The sequence below is a fragment of the Prionailurus bengalensis genome, chromosome E4, assembly GCF_016509475.1.
Source record: "Prionailurus bengalensis isolate Pbe53 chromosome E4, Fcat_Pben_1.1_paternal_pri, whole genome shotgun sequence".
Classification (NCBI taxonomy): domain Eukaryota; kingdom Metazoa; phylum Chordata; class Mammalia; order Carnivora; family Felidae; genus Prionailurus; species Prionailurus bengalensis.
This window is the reverse complement of record NC_057360.1, coordinates 14,432,811-14,450,466: the sequence shown is the minus strand read 5'-3', so window position 1 is coordinate 14,450,466 and position 17,656 is coordinate 14,432,811. Positions and strand designations below refer to the sequence as shown.

Sequence of the window (17,656 nt, the reverse complement as noted above, 5' to 3'; positions counted from 1 at the left end):
TGAATTGTCTTCCTTCCCTTTGAAATCCCCAACCCCTGCCTCCTTCTCCTTGGTTCAGGATGACATATATACCTCATTTGGCGTGACTGTCTTTGGAATCTCATGTGGGTTCCTGAATGTAAAAATTAAGTTTGATTTTCTCTTGTTAATATGTCTTATGTCAATTGGAGTCTCAGACCAGCCAGAAGAAACTTGAAGAATAAAGGACACTTTTTTCCTTTCCAACTGAGATAAACCAAGGGACTCCCTGAGAAGTTGTTTTCCATCCCAGTCCTAAAGGGTGCAGGCCAGTTGGCAGCTTTTAAAAGATGGCTTTGCCCTTTTAAGTCTCTCTGGCTTCTCTGTCCTGTTTGTATTGAACTAACCAATGCCACTTGTGGATTGTCAGAGACAGTATACAAATTAAGGCAGAAAAAAATTGTTCAGGGCATCTGGGTAGCTCAGTCAGTTGGGTGTCCAATTCTTTAAAAAAATTTTTTTTAATGTTTATTTACATTTGAGAGAGAGACAGAACGCAAGCAGTGGAGGGGCAGAGGGAGAGGGAGACACAGAATCTGAAGCAGGCTCCAGGCTCCGAGCTGTCAGCACAGAGCCTGACGTGAGGCTTCAACCCACAGACCCATCATTACCTAAGCCGAAGTTGGACGCCTAACCGACTGAGCCACCCAGGTGTCCCAAGTGTCCAATTGTTGATTTAGGCTCAGGTCATGGGTTCTGGGATCCTGCCCTGCATCGGCTCTGCTCTGGGCATGAAGACTGCTTAAGATTTTCTCTCTCTCTCCCTCTACCCCTTTCCCCCACTCACACTTGCTCTCTCTATGAAATGAAACGAAATACTTTAAAAAATTGTTCAGCAAAGCAGATGTGTAATGGGTGAAATGCCCCCAGATCTCCTTCTTGAAAAGACCTATGGAGAAGTTATTCATGAGAAGTGCAGGGTTTTTTCATGCCTGGACTGCTTCCTTGGAGTCTGTGTCCCTGGATGCTGAATCCACTCATTTCTTCCCGTGGAACATATTCTTCCTCCAACCGCTCTGGAACATTCTTTCTTTCTAGTCAGGGGGTGAAGCTGTGAAGCTGCAGGGATAGTATCTGTTCTCTTCACAGGTGTGACCTGCCTCGCAGCTGTTGTGGTTCATTTTATTACAGTGTAAGAGGCCAAGGCCAGCAGGGGGCCTGCACATCATAAACTGCCTGTGTATGCAGCGCTGTGCATGCCCCTGGCATTCCAGAAATGGAAACTCGGAATGCCAGGAACACCTCTCCTCTCTAATGAGGAAAGATTTCATTGTTCATTGTTCATTTATAACACGGGCATGTGAAAGGAGTTTGGGGTCCCCGAGGCATTTATGGTTTCATTTCTCCTCACCCTGGGCCCTGGGAGAGCAGGGGAGGTGGGTCTGACCCAGCTCCTTTGCTGCCTTTTGTTTGATTTGTGAACAGCCGGGCTTGAGCATGATACGCAAATGCTGACCAAGAGACACCTTAGAACTGCTTTAACACTCAATCTCAAAGAAGTAGGGCCTCAGTGTGACCTGAGGGCTCTCGAGACTCACGATGAGTTTGGCTTCAGGTCAGGCACTGGTGCGGGGAGCCGGGCCTCACCCTCTGCAGCCCTGCAGGTGCGTTTCAGGAGTTTGCGGATGGGGGTGCGCAGAGTACATTTTGCTAGCTGTTTCTGCCTCTTTTTTAGGCTGTTCCATGTTAGAACTGCTCGTCCCAAAGTAGGGTAATACTTAAAGCACATGTGTAACTTTCTTACCAAGATCTTAGAAGAGGGTTTTTCTGGAAATAAACAGCTTGGAACCCAGGGCTTTAGCCAGAGAAAGAGTTGCTGATCTTGAAGAATTGTTTGGTGCTACTCAAACCAACCATCCTTTCAAAGACTTTGTATTCCTGTTGTCTTCCTGAAGGCTCAGGGCACCACACCGCTGTTGTCCAGTCAGCGTCTTTGGAGGTGGGGAAGCATCATTTCTCTTCCAAAGGGCTGAGATTGCTGCCCAAATACTCCCAGTTTAGAAATGAGTAGAGCTGCGCTGACCGCTTAGGTCATTTTTCCCTGTGACTAGCTTGAGGTTAGCTGGCCGGAGGGAAAACTGACCCTTCCCTACCCAGCTGGCTGCCAATAGTCTGGCCCTTCTGACACTCCAGGACCCGGCTGTGAAAGGGAACAGGCCCTGGGGGTACACAGCTGTATTCTGGGTCTGCCTTTTTCAAGCCCCCTTCCTGTCCCCTACCCCTGTAGGTACCCCAAACTGTATAGTCAGGGACTAAGACAGCTGGGGTGACAGAGCCCCGCCAGGGAGGCTTTACCTCTGGCTGCAGGGGCAGGTCTAATGAGAACAAGGAGGAGGGTGGGATGGAAATGGTGGACTGCTACCCTAATCAGATGTCAAACACGGGCCATTTCACATGAGCAAGACGCGAGCTAGAGTTTAGATACAAAGTAAAAATAGCAGATCGGAACAAGCACTTCATGGGTGCTCTGAAAACACACACATCTGTCTCTTTGCGGAGAGTGTGGCTTTGAAAAAGGGCAGTAGATAAAGCAAAGGTACATGTTATTGAACAGGGGATGTGGGGAGAATGTCCCTCATGGCGGTCGCTTATCTCTGGGCTGGAAGGTATGTGACCCTTACCAACAGGAGGAAAAACTCCTTTCGAGACTCCAACCTTCCTAGCCAACTGTCGCACCTGCCAGAGAGCCGGCCCTCTTCACCTACGAAGTGCTTTCAAAGTTGCCTCCTGACCTGCTCTCTCCTTAGTCTCCCTCTGATTGCTCCCGTTCACTATTCAGCCCCACATTACCTCACACTCCCCCTTCCCCTCCCCAGAGCTAGGTGTATCACCACACCCAGGGCCCCAAAATGCAGGAGGAGTGAGGAAGCCCACTCATTCCGCGTGTCAGCACTGAGATGCTGCTAACACACAGGCACCTCCTATTTTGAAAAAGAGAAACATGTTCCATAGCAGTTTGTTGGGACGTGTCAGGCTTGGTGAGATTGGAGAGTGTCTCAAAGTGCTACACAGGCAGCTGCTACTCTACAAAGACAGGAATTTATGGTTCTAGACTTTTGGTGGTTAAAATTAGAAAATTCCAAACGAAAGCTGAGGAGAAAAAGTAAGATGCCGAGGGGGAGGGAAGTGTGTGGAGAACGCTATCCACGGGCAAAATTCTTCCGTATTGCTGCGTGATGGTTGCAGAGAGGGAGGTTAATTAAGAGCTCGTCCCCCTGCCAAGACTATCCTCAGTGCCCACTTTTGTCTGAGAAACCCAGGCCATTTCTGGTTTTAGAGCTCTCAATTTGGGTTTCTCAACCGACCAGATTTGCCCCTCTGAGAACTGCCCCAGCAATCGCCTTCCCTGAGGACTTTGTTGAAACCTTTGCCCTCGGGGGCTGGGCTGTTACCTTTTGGGAAGGCTGAGCACCAGTGGCTTGTTGCTGCGGCTGGCCTCACTAAGCCAAGGGATCTTGTCAAATTTTGGCACAGAAACCTGGAGGGAAATGGAAAGAGATCGGTTTGCAGAATTTATTGCGTTTGAGCATTGCCATCAAAACCAGGACCAAAGTCGGCTAATGGCAGCTCTACAAATGCCAGCACTTTCCAAAACATTTTTTATGATTTATATTTGAGTCTTTTGAGTCTCCCGTAAAGTCTCCAAGAGTAAATAGTGTTATCTCCACTTTACAGACGAAGAAAATCAGAGCTCAGGCATTATGATTTGCCAAGTCACACAGCTAGTAAGTGGATTCGCGTTTTCTGACTTTGGTGCCCCCTATATCTTGTATTCTACTATCTCTATCCCTTTGCTGCTTTATTACTTCCATCTGTTTATGCATCCTCTGAGAGTTCTACGAAGTCAGCTGAATCTCAGCAACCTCCCGTTCAGTCTCCGGCTGTTTTCAGCCACAGTGTCCTCCACCCCAATTCCTTCTAGGCAGCAAAGAGGAGAGAACCACACTTGGAAGCTACAGACAACTGGATGTTAATCTTGACGAATCCATTTTTCAGCTGTGTGGCTTTGGACGCATCACAACCTCTCTGAGCCTCAATTTTGTCCTCTGTGAGGAAATCTATCATCACTTTACAGGTCAATGCACAAGACACAAAGCTCCAGGAGAGCAGGGATTTTTGTTGTCTTCATTCACTGTTGTATCAGGAGCACCTAATACAGTACCTGTACGTGTCCAATGAATTCACGGATGCATGGGAAGTCCCTAGTTGGGGGCCTTAGTAACCGGAGCTCAGTAAAAGTAGGCTTTATAATCTCTCGTTACCAGCCCAGCCTCTGCCCCTGGCGTTGTTCGGACGCCAAATCCTGTTGGGGACTGGCTTTTTCCTGGACTCTGAGCGGTGCGTCCTCAGAGGGGAGCCGGGAGGTCCTCTGAGCAGCCAGGAGGGGGCAGCAGCGACCTCGCAGTCTCTCTAGCCGGGGAAGGGCGCTCTTGCCGCGGAGGCTGTGGCGGACCCGGAAGCGCTCGGCCGCCGTCGCGACCCCCGGCGCCCCGGATGGGGAAGGAGGCGGGCGGCCGCCCTTCCCGGCCGCGCAGCCCTGGGAATTGCGGGCAGGTGGGTTTCGAGCGGGAGTCAGTGTTTGCGGGCCTCTTTCTCCTCCGCCGTCCTCACCGGCGGCGGGCGCGGGAGGCCCCGGAGGGGGAGTGGGGCGCCCCCGGGGACACCTGCCCGACCCCCGGCCCCACGGAGAGGCGTTGCCCTTTCCGGCGCCGCGGATCCTCTAGCCCGGGCGAAGCCGTGAGCTCCTGGGGCCGGGGTCCTTGCTGCAGTGAGGGGGCCTCCCAGGGTGTCTCGCTTGTGAAGCAAAACCTAGCGCGGGCTCTATGGAAGAAATAAGGTCGGCAATAAGAATTTTCTTCGCAGACTTGCAGCATGACCGTGGTATTTCTGACTCTTAAGTTTTCATTGTGAAAAAGGGGTCGCTGTCTTCGAACCTCCCAAGAGTTTTTCCGTTTTAAGTGGAGTGATAACTTTTTAAAGGATGTTACACTCAGTTAATGGATTAAGAATCTTTGAGTCCTTGGTACCTTCTTTCTTCTTTTCTTTTTTTCCCCTTTTCTTTCTTTCTTTCTTTCTTTCTTTCTTTCTTTTCTTTCTTTTCTTTCTTTTCTTTCTTTTTAATAACACATGCCTTTGAGAACTGCGTAAATAAAAGCTCTGGATCCTATCCCTAGAAATTTGCACTAAGTGCAGCTACAAGCATACAGCGACAGGGAGGGCTTTGGGTGAAGCCTCGGGGATACGTGAACCCCTGAGCTAACTGGTTTAGAGGGAGACATGATGTGAGGCCCAGGCTTTGGGGTCAGACATTGGTTTGAATCTGGCTCCAGTGTTTATCACTGTTAACTTGGGCTAAAGTTACTTTAAGCACTTTGAATCTCGGGTTTTTTCTTGTTTACTAACTAAAGTAGAGCTAATGCTAACTTGAAAGCATGCGGGGATTAAATGAAAGAAGCTCCAGAGGCACTTGGCGCGGAGTAGGCACTTAGTACGTACTAGCTACCAGATGTCTGTTATCATCCGTGGGATTATAACTTAAAATCTGAAACAGAGGTTGAATGTCCACGGTTATAAAATGGCCACCGCACACATGTTGCTCAGACTTCTAATAAACTGGATTGCTTTGACTTTAACTCTATTCTTCCCGGACGGTTCACAGCTTTCCGAGGTTCATGGTGTGTCTTTTTCCAGGAACTTGGCCTAGCCTGGGTTGCCGCCTTTGAAAGCGAGGCAGGTCGGTGCAGTGTCAGCCACCACCCGGCATGGGATTTCCAGAGAGGTCTTATTTCGGAACTTTATAAGGAACGAGAACCACGTGGACTTCTGCGAGGGAGACTGAGCTGGCCTGAGTTTGAGGGAGAGGATAATGGGGACCCAGCCTGTAGCTGACACTGAGGAGGCCAAGTGGCAGAAGGTCCTGTACGAGCGACAGCCGTTTCCCGATAACTACGTGGACCGGCGTTTCCTGGAAGAGCTCCGGAAAAACATCCACGCCCGGAAGTACCAGTACTGGGCCGTGGTGTTCGAGTCGAGCGTGGTGATACAGCAGCTGTGCAGCGTCTGTGTGTTTGTGGTCATCTGGTGGTATATGGATGAGGGCCTTCTGGCCCCCCAGTGGCTCTTTGGGACCGGCCTGGCCTCTTCACTGATTGGCTATGTTTTGTTCGATCTCATTGACGGAGGTGAAGGACGGAAGAAGAGTGGGCGGACCCGGTGGGCTGACTTGAAGAGCGCCCTGGTTTTCATTACTTTCACCTACGGTTTTTCCCCAGTGCTGAAGACCCTGACGGAGTCTGTCAGCACTGACACCATCTATGCCATGTCAGTCTTCATGCTTTTGGGCCACCTCATTTTCTTTGACTATGGCGCCAATGCTGCCATTGTATCCAGCACGCTGTCCTTGAACATGGCCATCTTTGCTTCTGTCTGCCTTGCCTCACGCCTGCCCCGTTCCCTGCATGCCTTCATCATGGTGACTTTTGCCATCCAGATTTTTGCCCTGTGGCCCATGTTGCAGAAGAAACTGAAGGCATGTACTCCCCGTAGCTACGTGGGTGTCACGCTGCTTTTTGCATTTTCAGCCTTGGGAGGCCTGCTGTCCATTAGTGCTGTGGGAGCCATCCTCTTTGCCCTTCTGCTGTTTTCCATCTCTTGTCTCTGCCCTTTCTACCTCATTCGCCTGCAGCTTTTTAAAGAAAACATTCATGGGCCTTGGGATGAGGCTGAAATCAAAGAAGACTTGTCCAGGTTTCTCAGCTGAGTTAGGGACTTCCATTCGGTTCTTAAGGGAAGCTGATAGACTAATCTCCCGGCTCATACAAGATTTGAAGGCAGAATCCCATTCTGGAAGCAACATACTATTGTGGGTGGGGGAACGGAGATCAGAAGAAAAAGCTAACCAAGGGCGTGAGTGATGAAGGTGTTTTTCTTTCTGTTACTTTGTGGATGAAAAAGCTTTCTGGGACCCTCTTGAATTACTGCCTCATTATTGCTGTAACAAAGGAAGTGATGTGGTTTCTATTAAAAAAATAACAACACATCCATTAAGTTGTCCCATGATTTTTCTGTAAGCAGAAGGCTGACAGAAGGGGCATGAAGAGAATGAAAGTATGTGTGTGTTCAAGTCACTTCTCTCCTTTGGTTATCTGGATCTCAAATCCTAGAATCCTAGATGCTGTGACATTTTGTCGCCTAAGATCACAGAATTGGTTATTTAACCTTACCTCACTCAGAGTTTCTACGTAGTTCTTAGTGAGGCACGTGCACACTAACTGCCTGGGACCCGGATGTGATGTGTCACAATACATAATCAGAATGCTGAGGGAATTCAGAGGCTGGAGGCCAAATTGAATTGGAGAAACTAGGAAATATTTATTAGAGGAGATGGCATTTGAGCTTGGTCTTGGTGGTTAGGTGAGATTTAAGTAAGTAAAAGATGGTTTTAGGGCAAGGTGGCAAAGGCCTTTAGGAATCAGGTCAGTAATATGAGCAAGGCATACAAGTCACATGAGTCATACTTTGTGTGGCTAATGGCAGCTGAAAACTGGATGGAGCTTGGCCCCGGCCAGGGAGGGCGATCACTACTCTGCTCCAGCTGAGTGTTTCTAATCAGAGCGTAGGCCTGGCTGCAGAGCTTCAGATATTTGATGACATCTGATGATTTCTAAATGAAGTCTCAGTAGCTGTAATTGTGATTTTTAATGTGAAATCTGACTTGTAAATTCTGCCAAATTTAAATCTGGACAAAAGCCACACTTGCATGCAACATGTGGCTGCCTTTGGGCCACGTCTGTTTTTTAGGACAAGCACAAAAGTGGGAAGGTGTTTCATGGGAGATCAGGGTTCTGGGGGTTTGAGGGAAAGTTGGAAAGGAAGGTTTGAGTAACAAGTAGGGGTGTGAATATTCAGGAATTTGGGCTTTAACCACAGGTCATTGGGAGCAATCCAGTTTATCTAAGGAGGGAGCAAATGCTTGGATCTTGGGTTATGCAACTGCTCTGTGTTTCAGTTTTTTCATCTGTAAAGTGGGAATGGAAGTATTTACCTCTAGAATTGTGATAATTAGATGAGATGTATGAGTGCTTTGAGGAACTCTGGGCGCGTAGCAGAGGAACGGTAATGTTCGCCGTTACTGCTGTATCAGGTTGATCTCTAGGACGACTTGAAGAGGGACAGAGATGAAGTATAAGATGCATCGGGTGCCTCCCAGAATATCTGGTAACTCATGACATAACTCATTTGGGGCAAGTCCCTGCACCATCCCTTCTCACTAGAAATTAATTTCAAGTCAGAAACTAAGTAATGCTTGTATTTCTCTGAACATAGATTTCTCAAAAAATGTCTCGAACAGGACTGTGAACTAGTGTCTTCAGCTCTTTGGACTGATGAGAATAGTGTTTCATTAGAATGGGTAGTTTTCCTTAGGGCCAGTTAGATTGCTTTCCTAGTCCCAAGGACACTGGCCAGAGGGGAGAGAAGGATCTTGGAAACTGACTTGTGGAGCTCAAAGCATCGATCCTGCATTGGGTGTGGCCATTTCACCCCTCGTGAGTGTGCAGAACGGGCTCATAGTTACTGTGTAGTTCACATCAGAAACAGAGCAACAGTGGTTGGAGATAGTAAAGAATTGTATATGAGTGTGCTTTTTTTTTTTTTTATGTTTTAATACATTTGCCCTATTTGAATAGGTATGTGATTATCAGCTTTAGGGAACTCACGTAAGCAGCCACATCTGTGTCGATGAGCAGAAAGTTTCCCAGATTTGAGCCACTTTCAAAAACAGTTTCAGTGGGACGAATTAATGTGCCGTGCTGTCATTTTTCAGCTCTTCTCTGTCACACTGTATAGTATTTGGAGCCCCCCAAGACCTGACCATATTTGGTTTGGTGGTTGTGGAAATGGGAGGGGAACGGAGAGTTGAGGGTTGGATGATGTAGAGTGGGGCTGCCAACTCAATTCAGGTGGAAAGATGGTGAGAAGGATATTCCAACCAGAGTGAACAGTATGTTCAAAGTGCACGGGGACCTGATTTATCCTGGCAGTGGACAGAAACACAGGATAGATGGGCTACAGGGAGAGGGTATGGGGTCTGAGAGTGATGAGTACTTTGAATTCTCGTATCCTGCAGTCAGTGTCAATGTAAATTGAGGTTTTGAAAAGGGAGACAAGATTTCCACCACACACACTTTCATGAATGTGTATATCTCTCTATGTATGTGCATATATATGTATATATATAAATACAACTCTGGCACCAGTTTTCGGGCTGAGCCCGGGGAGCTCTGTGGCAATAGTGAAGAGTGAACGTCTGGACTAAGGGTGTGAGGCCGATGGGTGTGGAGATGAGAGGCCTGATTAGAGAGGCTGTCAGAGAACTTGGTAGACTCATGTTGGGAAATGGAAGGGACTGGAGGATGACCGGCTTCTGCCTTGAGTGGATTTGTGTACCATGAAAAGACAGAAGTGAGAACAGGTTTGGAGGTGAAGTAGATGAGAAAATAAGAATGGGACACATAAAGTTTGAGGTGCCTGAGATGGTACACTCAGGCTAAGTGTTCTAATTGTAGTATCTGGAGGACGTTGGTTCTAAATTCCGGGCGTAATCTGGAAGGGTATTGAGATCTAAACAGAATCTAGTGCTTTTGCACTTGGAATTCTTTGTACAGAATTGGTTGCCTCGTAACCAGGAATATAGTGGAATTAGAAATGGATCACAGAAAGATAATTAAAAAATCAAAATGGTAAGGAACCAGAGGGAAAGACTGGCCCTATGAAAACAGATTAGAGAATAGAACACCACAGCCTGGAAGGAAGGCTCGACAGAGATACAACATCATCACCTATAAAACTATAAAGGGTCGAAGTGAATCTTGATTTGTTTACCAAGTCATGAGTTACAAAAGACACCCTTTGAAATTTGAGCAAGGCAAGTTTAAGACAAATGAAAATACAATTTTGTACACTTTCTGCAGTAACTCCAAGAAGTTTCACAGACCAAGAATGTAAATGGATTCCAAAAAGTTTTGGGGTAAAATGCAAATAAGAAAGCCATAAATATTTTGTAAGAAAATGTTAAGAAACTCCAAGCTTTTAAGTGGTACTAAGAGCTCACTGCGGGATGATGAGGCTTACTTATGGCACGCTGCTTTGAGTTACTGCTGGCGGCATAGGGAGGCAGGCCTAGATAATGACTGGTATGACCTGTGTGACAGTTGTTGGGAAAGTTACTCATCACTTAAGTAACGTGATGCGGTCAGTCTCTGAAATTTAAACAACACTGAAAGTGTGCAAACAGAACGTTAATGATTTAGACTTTTAGAGAATACTATGATGTGTGTGTGAGAAGGGAAGGGGGAAATGGAAGGAAAAGGCATTAGAGTAGCATTGGAATTAAAATCCCAAACAAAATCTCGTTTGTGTAGGAAACTGTCAGCCCTCCTCACCCTGCACCCCTTCCTCCCGGCTCTGCTTCCCGTCAATCTTCCTTTCAGTAGATATGCTGGATGGTGGGTGGTGGTGGTAAGTGAGGGCAAAGGAGGAGGAATGGGGAGGCAGTTTGCCTGTCCTTCCAAAATGGTGCCAGGGATTGTAGTTGGGAATGGAAGGGATCAGGGAGAGGTAGAGCTGTAGAGCAGCAGGTGTGCTTTGTTTTGTGGCCTGATGTGGCTTCTGGGTGATTGGCAGGCAGCTAGAAGGCTGTGCAGGGATCTGAGGACAGCAGCACATTGGTTCTGCGTGGTGGCCAGATTGGTGTCGGTGGGATGCCTGCATGCTGTGTCGGTACTATAAACTTTTGAGTGAGGCTTTGGGCAGCTGGCTTAAATTGTGGATATAAGAATCCATGCTGAGCATTTTCAAGGAAGCATGGAGCCATTAAACATCTTCTAAGCCAAAGGCCCAAGGTCAAGAAAACCAAAAGCCAGCAGAGGGCATCAGTCACACAATTTTACAATATTTCAAACCCATCGAACGCAGGGAAACAGGGCTGGAACACAGTGCCGTCCTGTGGAAGTTATCGATACTCCTTTTTGCGATGAAATTCAACAAAGTCTTGGAATTCTTGATGAGTTGTGGTTTGAGAAATAACCACACCGTTTGAAGTCCCCATAAATTCAGGATACAAATAGTACATTGGGATTTGATAAATTATAATTGCTACATTTTCAAGCACCCAGTGTGTACCAGGCACTGTGTTAGGCACTTTATATACACTATCTTATTTACTTCTTATAACAATCCTGTAATTCAGGTATTATTTTCATTTTACAGTTGAGGTGACTGAGACTCATAGTGGGTCAGGAACTTGCCTCATGCTGTATTGCCAGTTTGGGCTGATGGTTTGCTTTTCTGACAGCCGAACTGGATCCAGGGCCAAAGGCTAACTGGTAAGCAGTTGCTTTTAATGCTTTCTCATATCCCTCATTATCTCTTTTATCCCTTATTCCTACCCCCAACATCTAGCAAAATATTTATTGTCCACCCAGGCTGATCTCTAGTCTCTACCATTCACATTTTATGATGTTTGGCCTCAGGAATTTATTCATTCAGCAAATATTCATTGAGCACTAACTATAGGACATAGTGTTCCACATATTTGAAATATGTCTATGAACAAAGTGGACAAAGTTCTTTGACCTAGTAGAGCTTACCTTCTAGCAGGAGGAGACAGACAACATAAGTGGAAGTAAACGCTATGGGAAAAAAAAAAGTAGCAATGATATTAAATAAGGGGGTCAGGGTAGGTCTCATGGAAAAAGGAGCATTTGGCCAAAGACTTGAAGGAAGTAAATGAATAATTCAGATTTCCCAGGGGGAAACCATTCTAGGCAGAGGCAAGAGCTGCTGTAAAAGTCCAAGCAGAAGACCCCAAACTGCCTGGCATGTTTGGGGTATTGCAAGAAGTGGCTGAAGTGACCAAGGAGAACAGAAGATGAGGCCAAAGAGGTCATGTGGGAGCTGGATCATGTGTGACATTACAGGCTATTAGAAGGACTCTGGCTTTTACTCTGAGATGGGAGCCATTAGAGGGGCTTGGAGAAAAAGGGGGGCATGATTTGACATACCCTTTGAAAGGCTCATTGTAGTTGCTGTGGGGCAAGACCAGAGCAGAAAAAAGCATTCAGGAAAAAAAAAAAAAAAAAAAAAGAAAGAAAGAAAAAAAAAAAAGCATTCAGAAGCTCTTGTGATAATCCAAGCAGGGAATGATGGTGTTCAGAACAGTGATAGCAGAAGTGGTGGAAAATAGTCACATTCTGGATATAATTTGAAAGTTTAGTCAAGGGCTTCTTGACATATCAGACGCGGGATATGAAAACAAGAGAAGAATCACAAATGACTCTTCAGGGTTTCGGCCTGAGCAAGTTGAAAGATAGGGACGCCATCAATTGAGTTGGGTGCAAAGGGGATATAGGTGGAGATTTGGGGGAAGAAAATCAGTTTGAGGCATATAGGATATGAAGTGCTTTGTGGATATCCGGGCTGAAATGTTGAGCAGGCGGTCAGAGAGGGGAGTTAGGATTTTAGGAGCAATGTATGGGATGGGAATGTAAATTTGGTAATCACTGGTATTTAAATGGTATGAGACTGGATGAGATCATCCAAGAAGTTGATATAAACCAAGAGGACGGAGAACTCCAAATTAAAAGGTTGGAGAGAAGAAGAAGCAAAAAGATTTGGAAGGCACAGCCATTGAGGCAGGAGGAAAATCAAGAGTTGGGAGTTCTGGGAACCAAGTGCAGAGGACTTGGGGTGGGGGGGAGGTGGTCAACTGTGATCAGATGAAAATCTGGTAAATCAGGGGAGCCTGGGTGCTTCAGTTGGTTAAGCGTCTGACTTGATTTCGACTCAGGTCACGATACCACAGTTCGTGAGATTGAGCCCTGCGTTCGCATTGTGGGTTCTCTCCCTCTCTCTCAGCTCCTCTTCCTCTTGTGTTCTTTCTCTCAAAATAAATAAATAAAAAAAGAAAGAAAATCTGGTAAATCAAGTAAGATAAGGGCTGAGAATTTACAGTTGGGTTCAGCGAGGAAGCAGCCATTGGTATCCTTGAACACTTTTTGGTGGAGTGGGGGGGCATAAGAACCTATTTCGGGTGGGGTTAAGTGAGAAAGGAGAAGGTGAGTTGCAGAGGCAAGTATAGGCAACTTTCTGGAAGTTTTGCTTCAAAGGGGAGCCAGGAAACCAGACAGAAATTGAAAGCAAGAGGTGAGGATAAGAAACTTTGTTTCCTAAAATGGGGGGGGGGGGGGGGGGGGGATGATACCATGTTTGTATGCTGATGGCAGTGAAACAACAGGAAGTAGTAGTTGATGTGGGAAAGGTAGGATTACCAGTGAGCATTTGAGAGGAGAAGGGGTCTAGTGCACCAGTTGGGGGGCTGGCTTCAGACAGAGGACAAGATAGTTACTAAGTTACTATGGTAACAGGTGGGCGGCAGAGTACATAAGATACAGACGCTGGTGGAAGGGTGGCTGCTAAGTGGGTAGAGGAGGTAATGGGGATTTCCAGAAGTTCTTTTCTGAGTGCTTCAATTTTCCTAAGAAGTAGGAGACAGAATCAGCTGAGAGTGAGAACGAGGGACGAAATGATGGGGGAGTGAGGCGAGAGAAGGTAGGAAATAGTTTAGTACTTCGGGGCAGTGAATGAACTAGGGATGGCTAGTGTCATTGCTCAGCAGGATTAAAGGCTCACTTGAGCATGGAGATCATGACTTTAAAGTGAAACCAATTAGGGTGTTGTGTGTGTTTTCCAGACCATGTGCAAACCAGAGTGGATGGAGAGTTGAATGTCTCTGGGGTGGTGGTTTTATCAAATCGAGAGAAGGACAAGGGAGAAAAGTATATGTGCATGGGCATGATTATAATGATTGACCGTGGCATTTTAGTTGGGTAAGAAGGAGAGTGAACCTTAACAGGGGTGAAGGACAGGGAGAGGAGGGACGGGGAAGGTTGATGAATTGGAGGTTCAAGCAGCTAGAAGGACAGGAAGTGAAGATCAGAGAATAAAGACAAGGTTTTAACTTTGGGAGTGAGTAGCTGAGGTAGAATGAAGGACAATATCAATGGAGAAATTAAGACCAAGAGAAAAGGCGGGATGGATGGGGTGGGATGTTGCAAGGATAATTTACACACATGTGAAATCCCCAAGAACGAAGACAGGAAGAGTACTGGAGACAGTGGCAGGGCAACAGGAGTTAAAATCGTCAGGGAATCAGGGAAAGCGAACTAGGGGCTGGTGGGTCAGAGGAACAGTGAAGGGTAGTATGTGCGATAGTCTGATGCCATGAGGCTCAAAGCTGAGGGTTTCAGGGAGGAGGGAGGAAGACGGTGAAAGAAAAAGTGGACAACAGGAGTGCCTACCCCACTCAGGTTCAGCAGTGTGAGGGGCTGTGGGAGACGAGAGGGCTGCAGGGGGAGCCGTGCCCTGAGAAGAGATTCTGGTTGTGTTAGAGCAAGAAGATGGAAGGCACATCCACACAACAGGTTGAAGATACAGGGGATTTTGCTGACTGTGGCAAGCAGATTAGAGGGCACGGTGTAAGGGTTTCCGAAGTTGAGGAGGGCGGGAGGGCAGCACAGGATGGATGTGTACGGAACTGTGTGGAGAGTGCTGGGGAGGGGGGTGACCTGGCCGTCTTGGAAGACTGACGTAGGCTGGGTAAAGGACCCATAATGAGAGTCCTCGTGGGTTCAAGACAGATGGTGCGGAGAATGCATGTGTTGGGGGTGGGGGCTCCTGTTTACCTTGAAGGGGGTGCGGTCTTAGTGCACAGGCTTCCTCATGTCATCGTGAACATGTTAGTATTGCTTGCTAATGGAAATAATGTGCAAATTCTCCAGGTAATGGCACATTTTAGCAAGAGCCTTTTGGAGGTAATGACACGAACCTCCTGAGAACTGGGTCAACTTCCGACGGTGGGGCGGTGCCATTTGTAGTGTTCTAGAAAGTTTGATTTTGGGGCGCCTGGGTGGCTCAGTCGGTTAAGCGGCCGACTTCGGCTCAGGTCACGATCTCACGGTCCGTGAGTTCGAGCGCCGCGTCGGGCTCTGTGCTGACAGCTCAGAGCCTGGAGCCTGTTTCAGATTCTGTGTCTCCCTCTCTCTGACCCTCCCCTGTTCATGCTCTGTCTCTCCCTGTCTCAAAAATAAATAAAACGTTAAAAAAAAAGAAAAAAAAAAAGAAAGCTTGATTTTGGGTAAAGTGAGCAGAGCGTAGATGAGAGCCAGAGTTTGATCAAGGTCCTGTGGACAGTCGGGCCTGAGGCAGCACCCTGCTGTGACCACGGGGAGGGCTCCGGACAGCTGAGCAGCGGGGCAGAGGCAGAGCAGAAACCACTGAACACCTGTAGGAGCAGCTAGCTTCCACCAGGCTCATGCTTCTGGCCGGTGTGTTTGTCTTTGCCAGCTCACAGGTGTGATTAATGGTGGTTTGTTTACCTTGGGAGACCACAGCAATCACCAACCAAACCAAAATACCATTTCCTTCTCAGATACATCACTGTGATTGACGAGGGATCCCCCGGAGATGAGGTAGTTAGGAAGCATCTGTTTCCCAAATGGCCGGCATCTGCTCAGCACCAGGGGCCTGGGACCACCGTGGTGCCCCTCACTCCCATCAGGTGACGCAGGGGCAAAAGTGCCCGGGGAAGGGGCTCACACGGGCAAGTGGTTTTTCCTGCCACCATGTGGCACCAATTGGCACCTGGGTTCAAATGACACCCAGGATCAGCCTGAGGTCCTGTGCCCTACACAGACTCACTCTACAATCCCTTGACCATGTGTTGCCGGGACAATGGAACGGATTGATTTTGCCAATGCCGAGGTCGACGGAAACTGTGGTCCCTCGGGTCCCCGTAAAAAGCTGGCTCAGTGGCTGCCTCTGCTTTCCCAAGCTCTGCGGGCACCCCGGTCCCCACTCCGGGCCGGCCCTGTGGCCTTGTGCGGAGCCCAAGTAACATTTGGATTCTGCTCAGTGAGAACACTGTGGGCCTCCCACTCTTTGTAAATTGCAAAATAAACAGATCTTCAGGCCCCAGGCGGCTTTTGTGTATGCAAGCTGAGAGTATTTTTGTCTTTAAAAGAGAAAAAGGCGGCAGGCAGAAGGAGCTGTCTCCTTGGCTCTGACTTGCTCTCCGATGCCTTCTGAAACGCACCCGCAGCAGAGATTGGAGCTGGGAGAAGATACAGACCCAAAGAGCCAGAATGCCTGGTTTTTCAAGTGTCATATGAAGCTTCAAAAATATACTTTGTTAGCAGCTGTTTTGAGAGAGAAAACCCACATCAGTGACTTCCCCATTACTGTCTTGAGGATCCTTAAGTCTCATTGACGCCCTGGGGAGTTTGCTAAGGCTTTGTTTCCTCTCTGCCTGCCCAGGGCTCTTGTTCCTGAGGTTCACTGACGATGTAGACTGGGGCTAGAAATCGGGATCTGGTATAAAGTACTGTGAAATTCGATTTGATTAGAAACAGTATGGGAGTAGCAGATTAGTCTCGGCTCATCCCACAGCCAGCCATCTAATCCGCTTCAATAGTATCTTACGGTATAATAAACCAAAACTGTGGGTCTAGTATGCTGGCTAACATGTCCTGTAAACGGGGGCATCTGGTAGTGAAGTGTCACCAGCTCCATTTGATTTATGCAGATTGAGACGCTGTAGTATTATAAAGGTATACAGAAGTTATTATTTTTTTTCTTTTTTCAGCAATCTTTATCTTCCGGTGGGTGAGGTTCATGTTTTTAAAACGGACTCTCAGTTGTAAAGGTTTACTTCAGAATCTCATGGAGCTGGATGAGAGACCCCAGTATCAGTTGAGGGTTTTATTTTTTTTTAATCCTACTTCATGCCGAGTTATGAAACAGATGTTACAACAATTTTCAAACTCTGCGTTAAAAGAGGATCAAAATGTATCCTGCTCCAAGCCCACCGAAAGTATCCATGTCTGTAAAGGAAGAGTAGACGTTATTTCATCATCTCCTTTTGGCTTCTAGTGTCAAGGCCATTTGGTGAAATACCCCTCCGTGTATATGTGGTCTGCATTTATTTACCAGTGAAACTCCCCAAGGGAAGGATTGGAAGTTTTATTTTTTCCTACCTTTAGTTCTCTTTTCTCCATCTCTCAGATGTCCTGGATTCTTCTAGCTGGAGACTGGGGGGACCTCCCTCACTGCTTCCAGTAAGGGTGCTGCCTTCTGATTCTAAAGCCTTTCTGTCAGAAGCCAAGGCAAAGGGCACGGACTACTTCAGTTTCAATTCCATTGGCCCCTCCTCAGCCAACACTTAGAAATGAAAACTTTGGTTTCTGATTGGCCGAAATGAGTTCTGTTGTTCCTTTCTTTGTCAGAGGTCAGAGTCACCATGTTCTGGAATGTTAGCATGCACTGGATAATTTCGGTTCTAGAACCTAAGTGGCTTCTTCAGCACTGAAGTCAGTAACAGTTCTCCCTGGGAAAATGACTCACATTTTCTCCTGTCATAGCACCATGCAGTAATAGCTTACTGCTATTTTGTAAGCTGCTTTTATCCTGTTACTTCGCTGGGTGCTCCCAGACCACTTAATAGGACACTATTATGAATCCAAGGAATGTTTGACACATAAATATTGGGACGAGAACATTTAAGAGATGGTATGTTTGTAAAAAG

The 17,656-nt window shown here is 47.1% G+C and overlaps 2 protein-coding genes across 6 annotated transcripts in view; one reads left to right on the top strand and one right to left on the bottom strand.

Annotated features, from left to right (window-relative positions):
• Positions 1–17,219, bottom strand: part of CE4H1orf105 (chromosome E4 C1orf105 homolog) — a 55,762-nt gene extending 38,543 nt beyond the window's left edge. For both annotated transcript variants that reach the window (XM_043568989.1, XM_043568988.1), the window contains exons 1-2: positions 17,109–17,219; positions 3,411–3,496 (exon numbers count right to left, since the gene is read on the bottom strand). In XM_043568989.1, coding sequence (XP_043424924.1) covers positions 3,411–3,496; positions 17,109–17,129 — 107 coding nt within the window. In that variant the 5' untranslated portion in view covers positions 17,130–17,219. The remainder of the gene's footprint in view (positions 1–3,410; positions 3,497–17,108) is intronic.
• On the top strand, positions 4,427–15,021 carry PIGC (phosphatidylinositol glycan anchor biosynthesis class C). 4 transcript variants are annotated; one of them, XR_006295473.1, is made up of 3 exons: positions 4,453–4,572; positions 5,710–6,852; positions 14,973–15,021. XR_006295473.1 is itself a non-coding variant. In XM_043568984.1 (2 exons), the coding sequence occupies exon 2, from the start codon at positions 5,885–5,887 to the stop codon at positions 6,776–6,778; it is 894 nt and encodes a 297-aa protein (XP_043424919.1). In that variant the 5' UTR covers positions 4,427–4,572; positions 5,710–5,884; the 3' UTR covers positions 6,779–7,061. The 4 variants fall into 4 exon arrangements, 3 of the variants coding, with proteins under 3 accessions (XP_043424919.1, XP_043424920.1, XP_043424922.1); XM_043568984.1 differs by lacking the exon at positions 14,973–15,021 and having other exon boundaries at positions 4,427–4,572; positions 5,710–7,061; XM_043568985.1 differs by lacking the exon at positions 14,973–15,021 and having other exon boundaries at positions 4,529–4,855; positions 5,710–7,061.
• Positions 17,220–17,656: the final 437 nt, after the last annotated feature.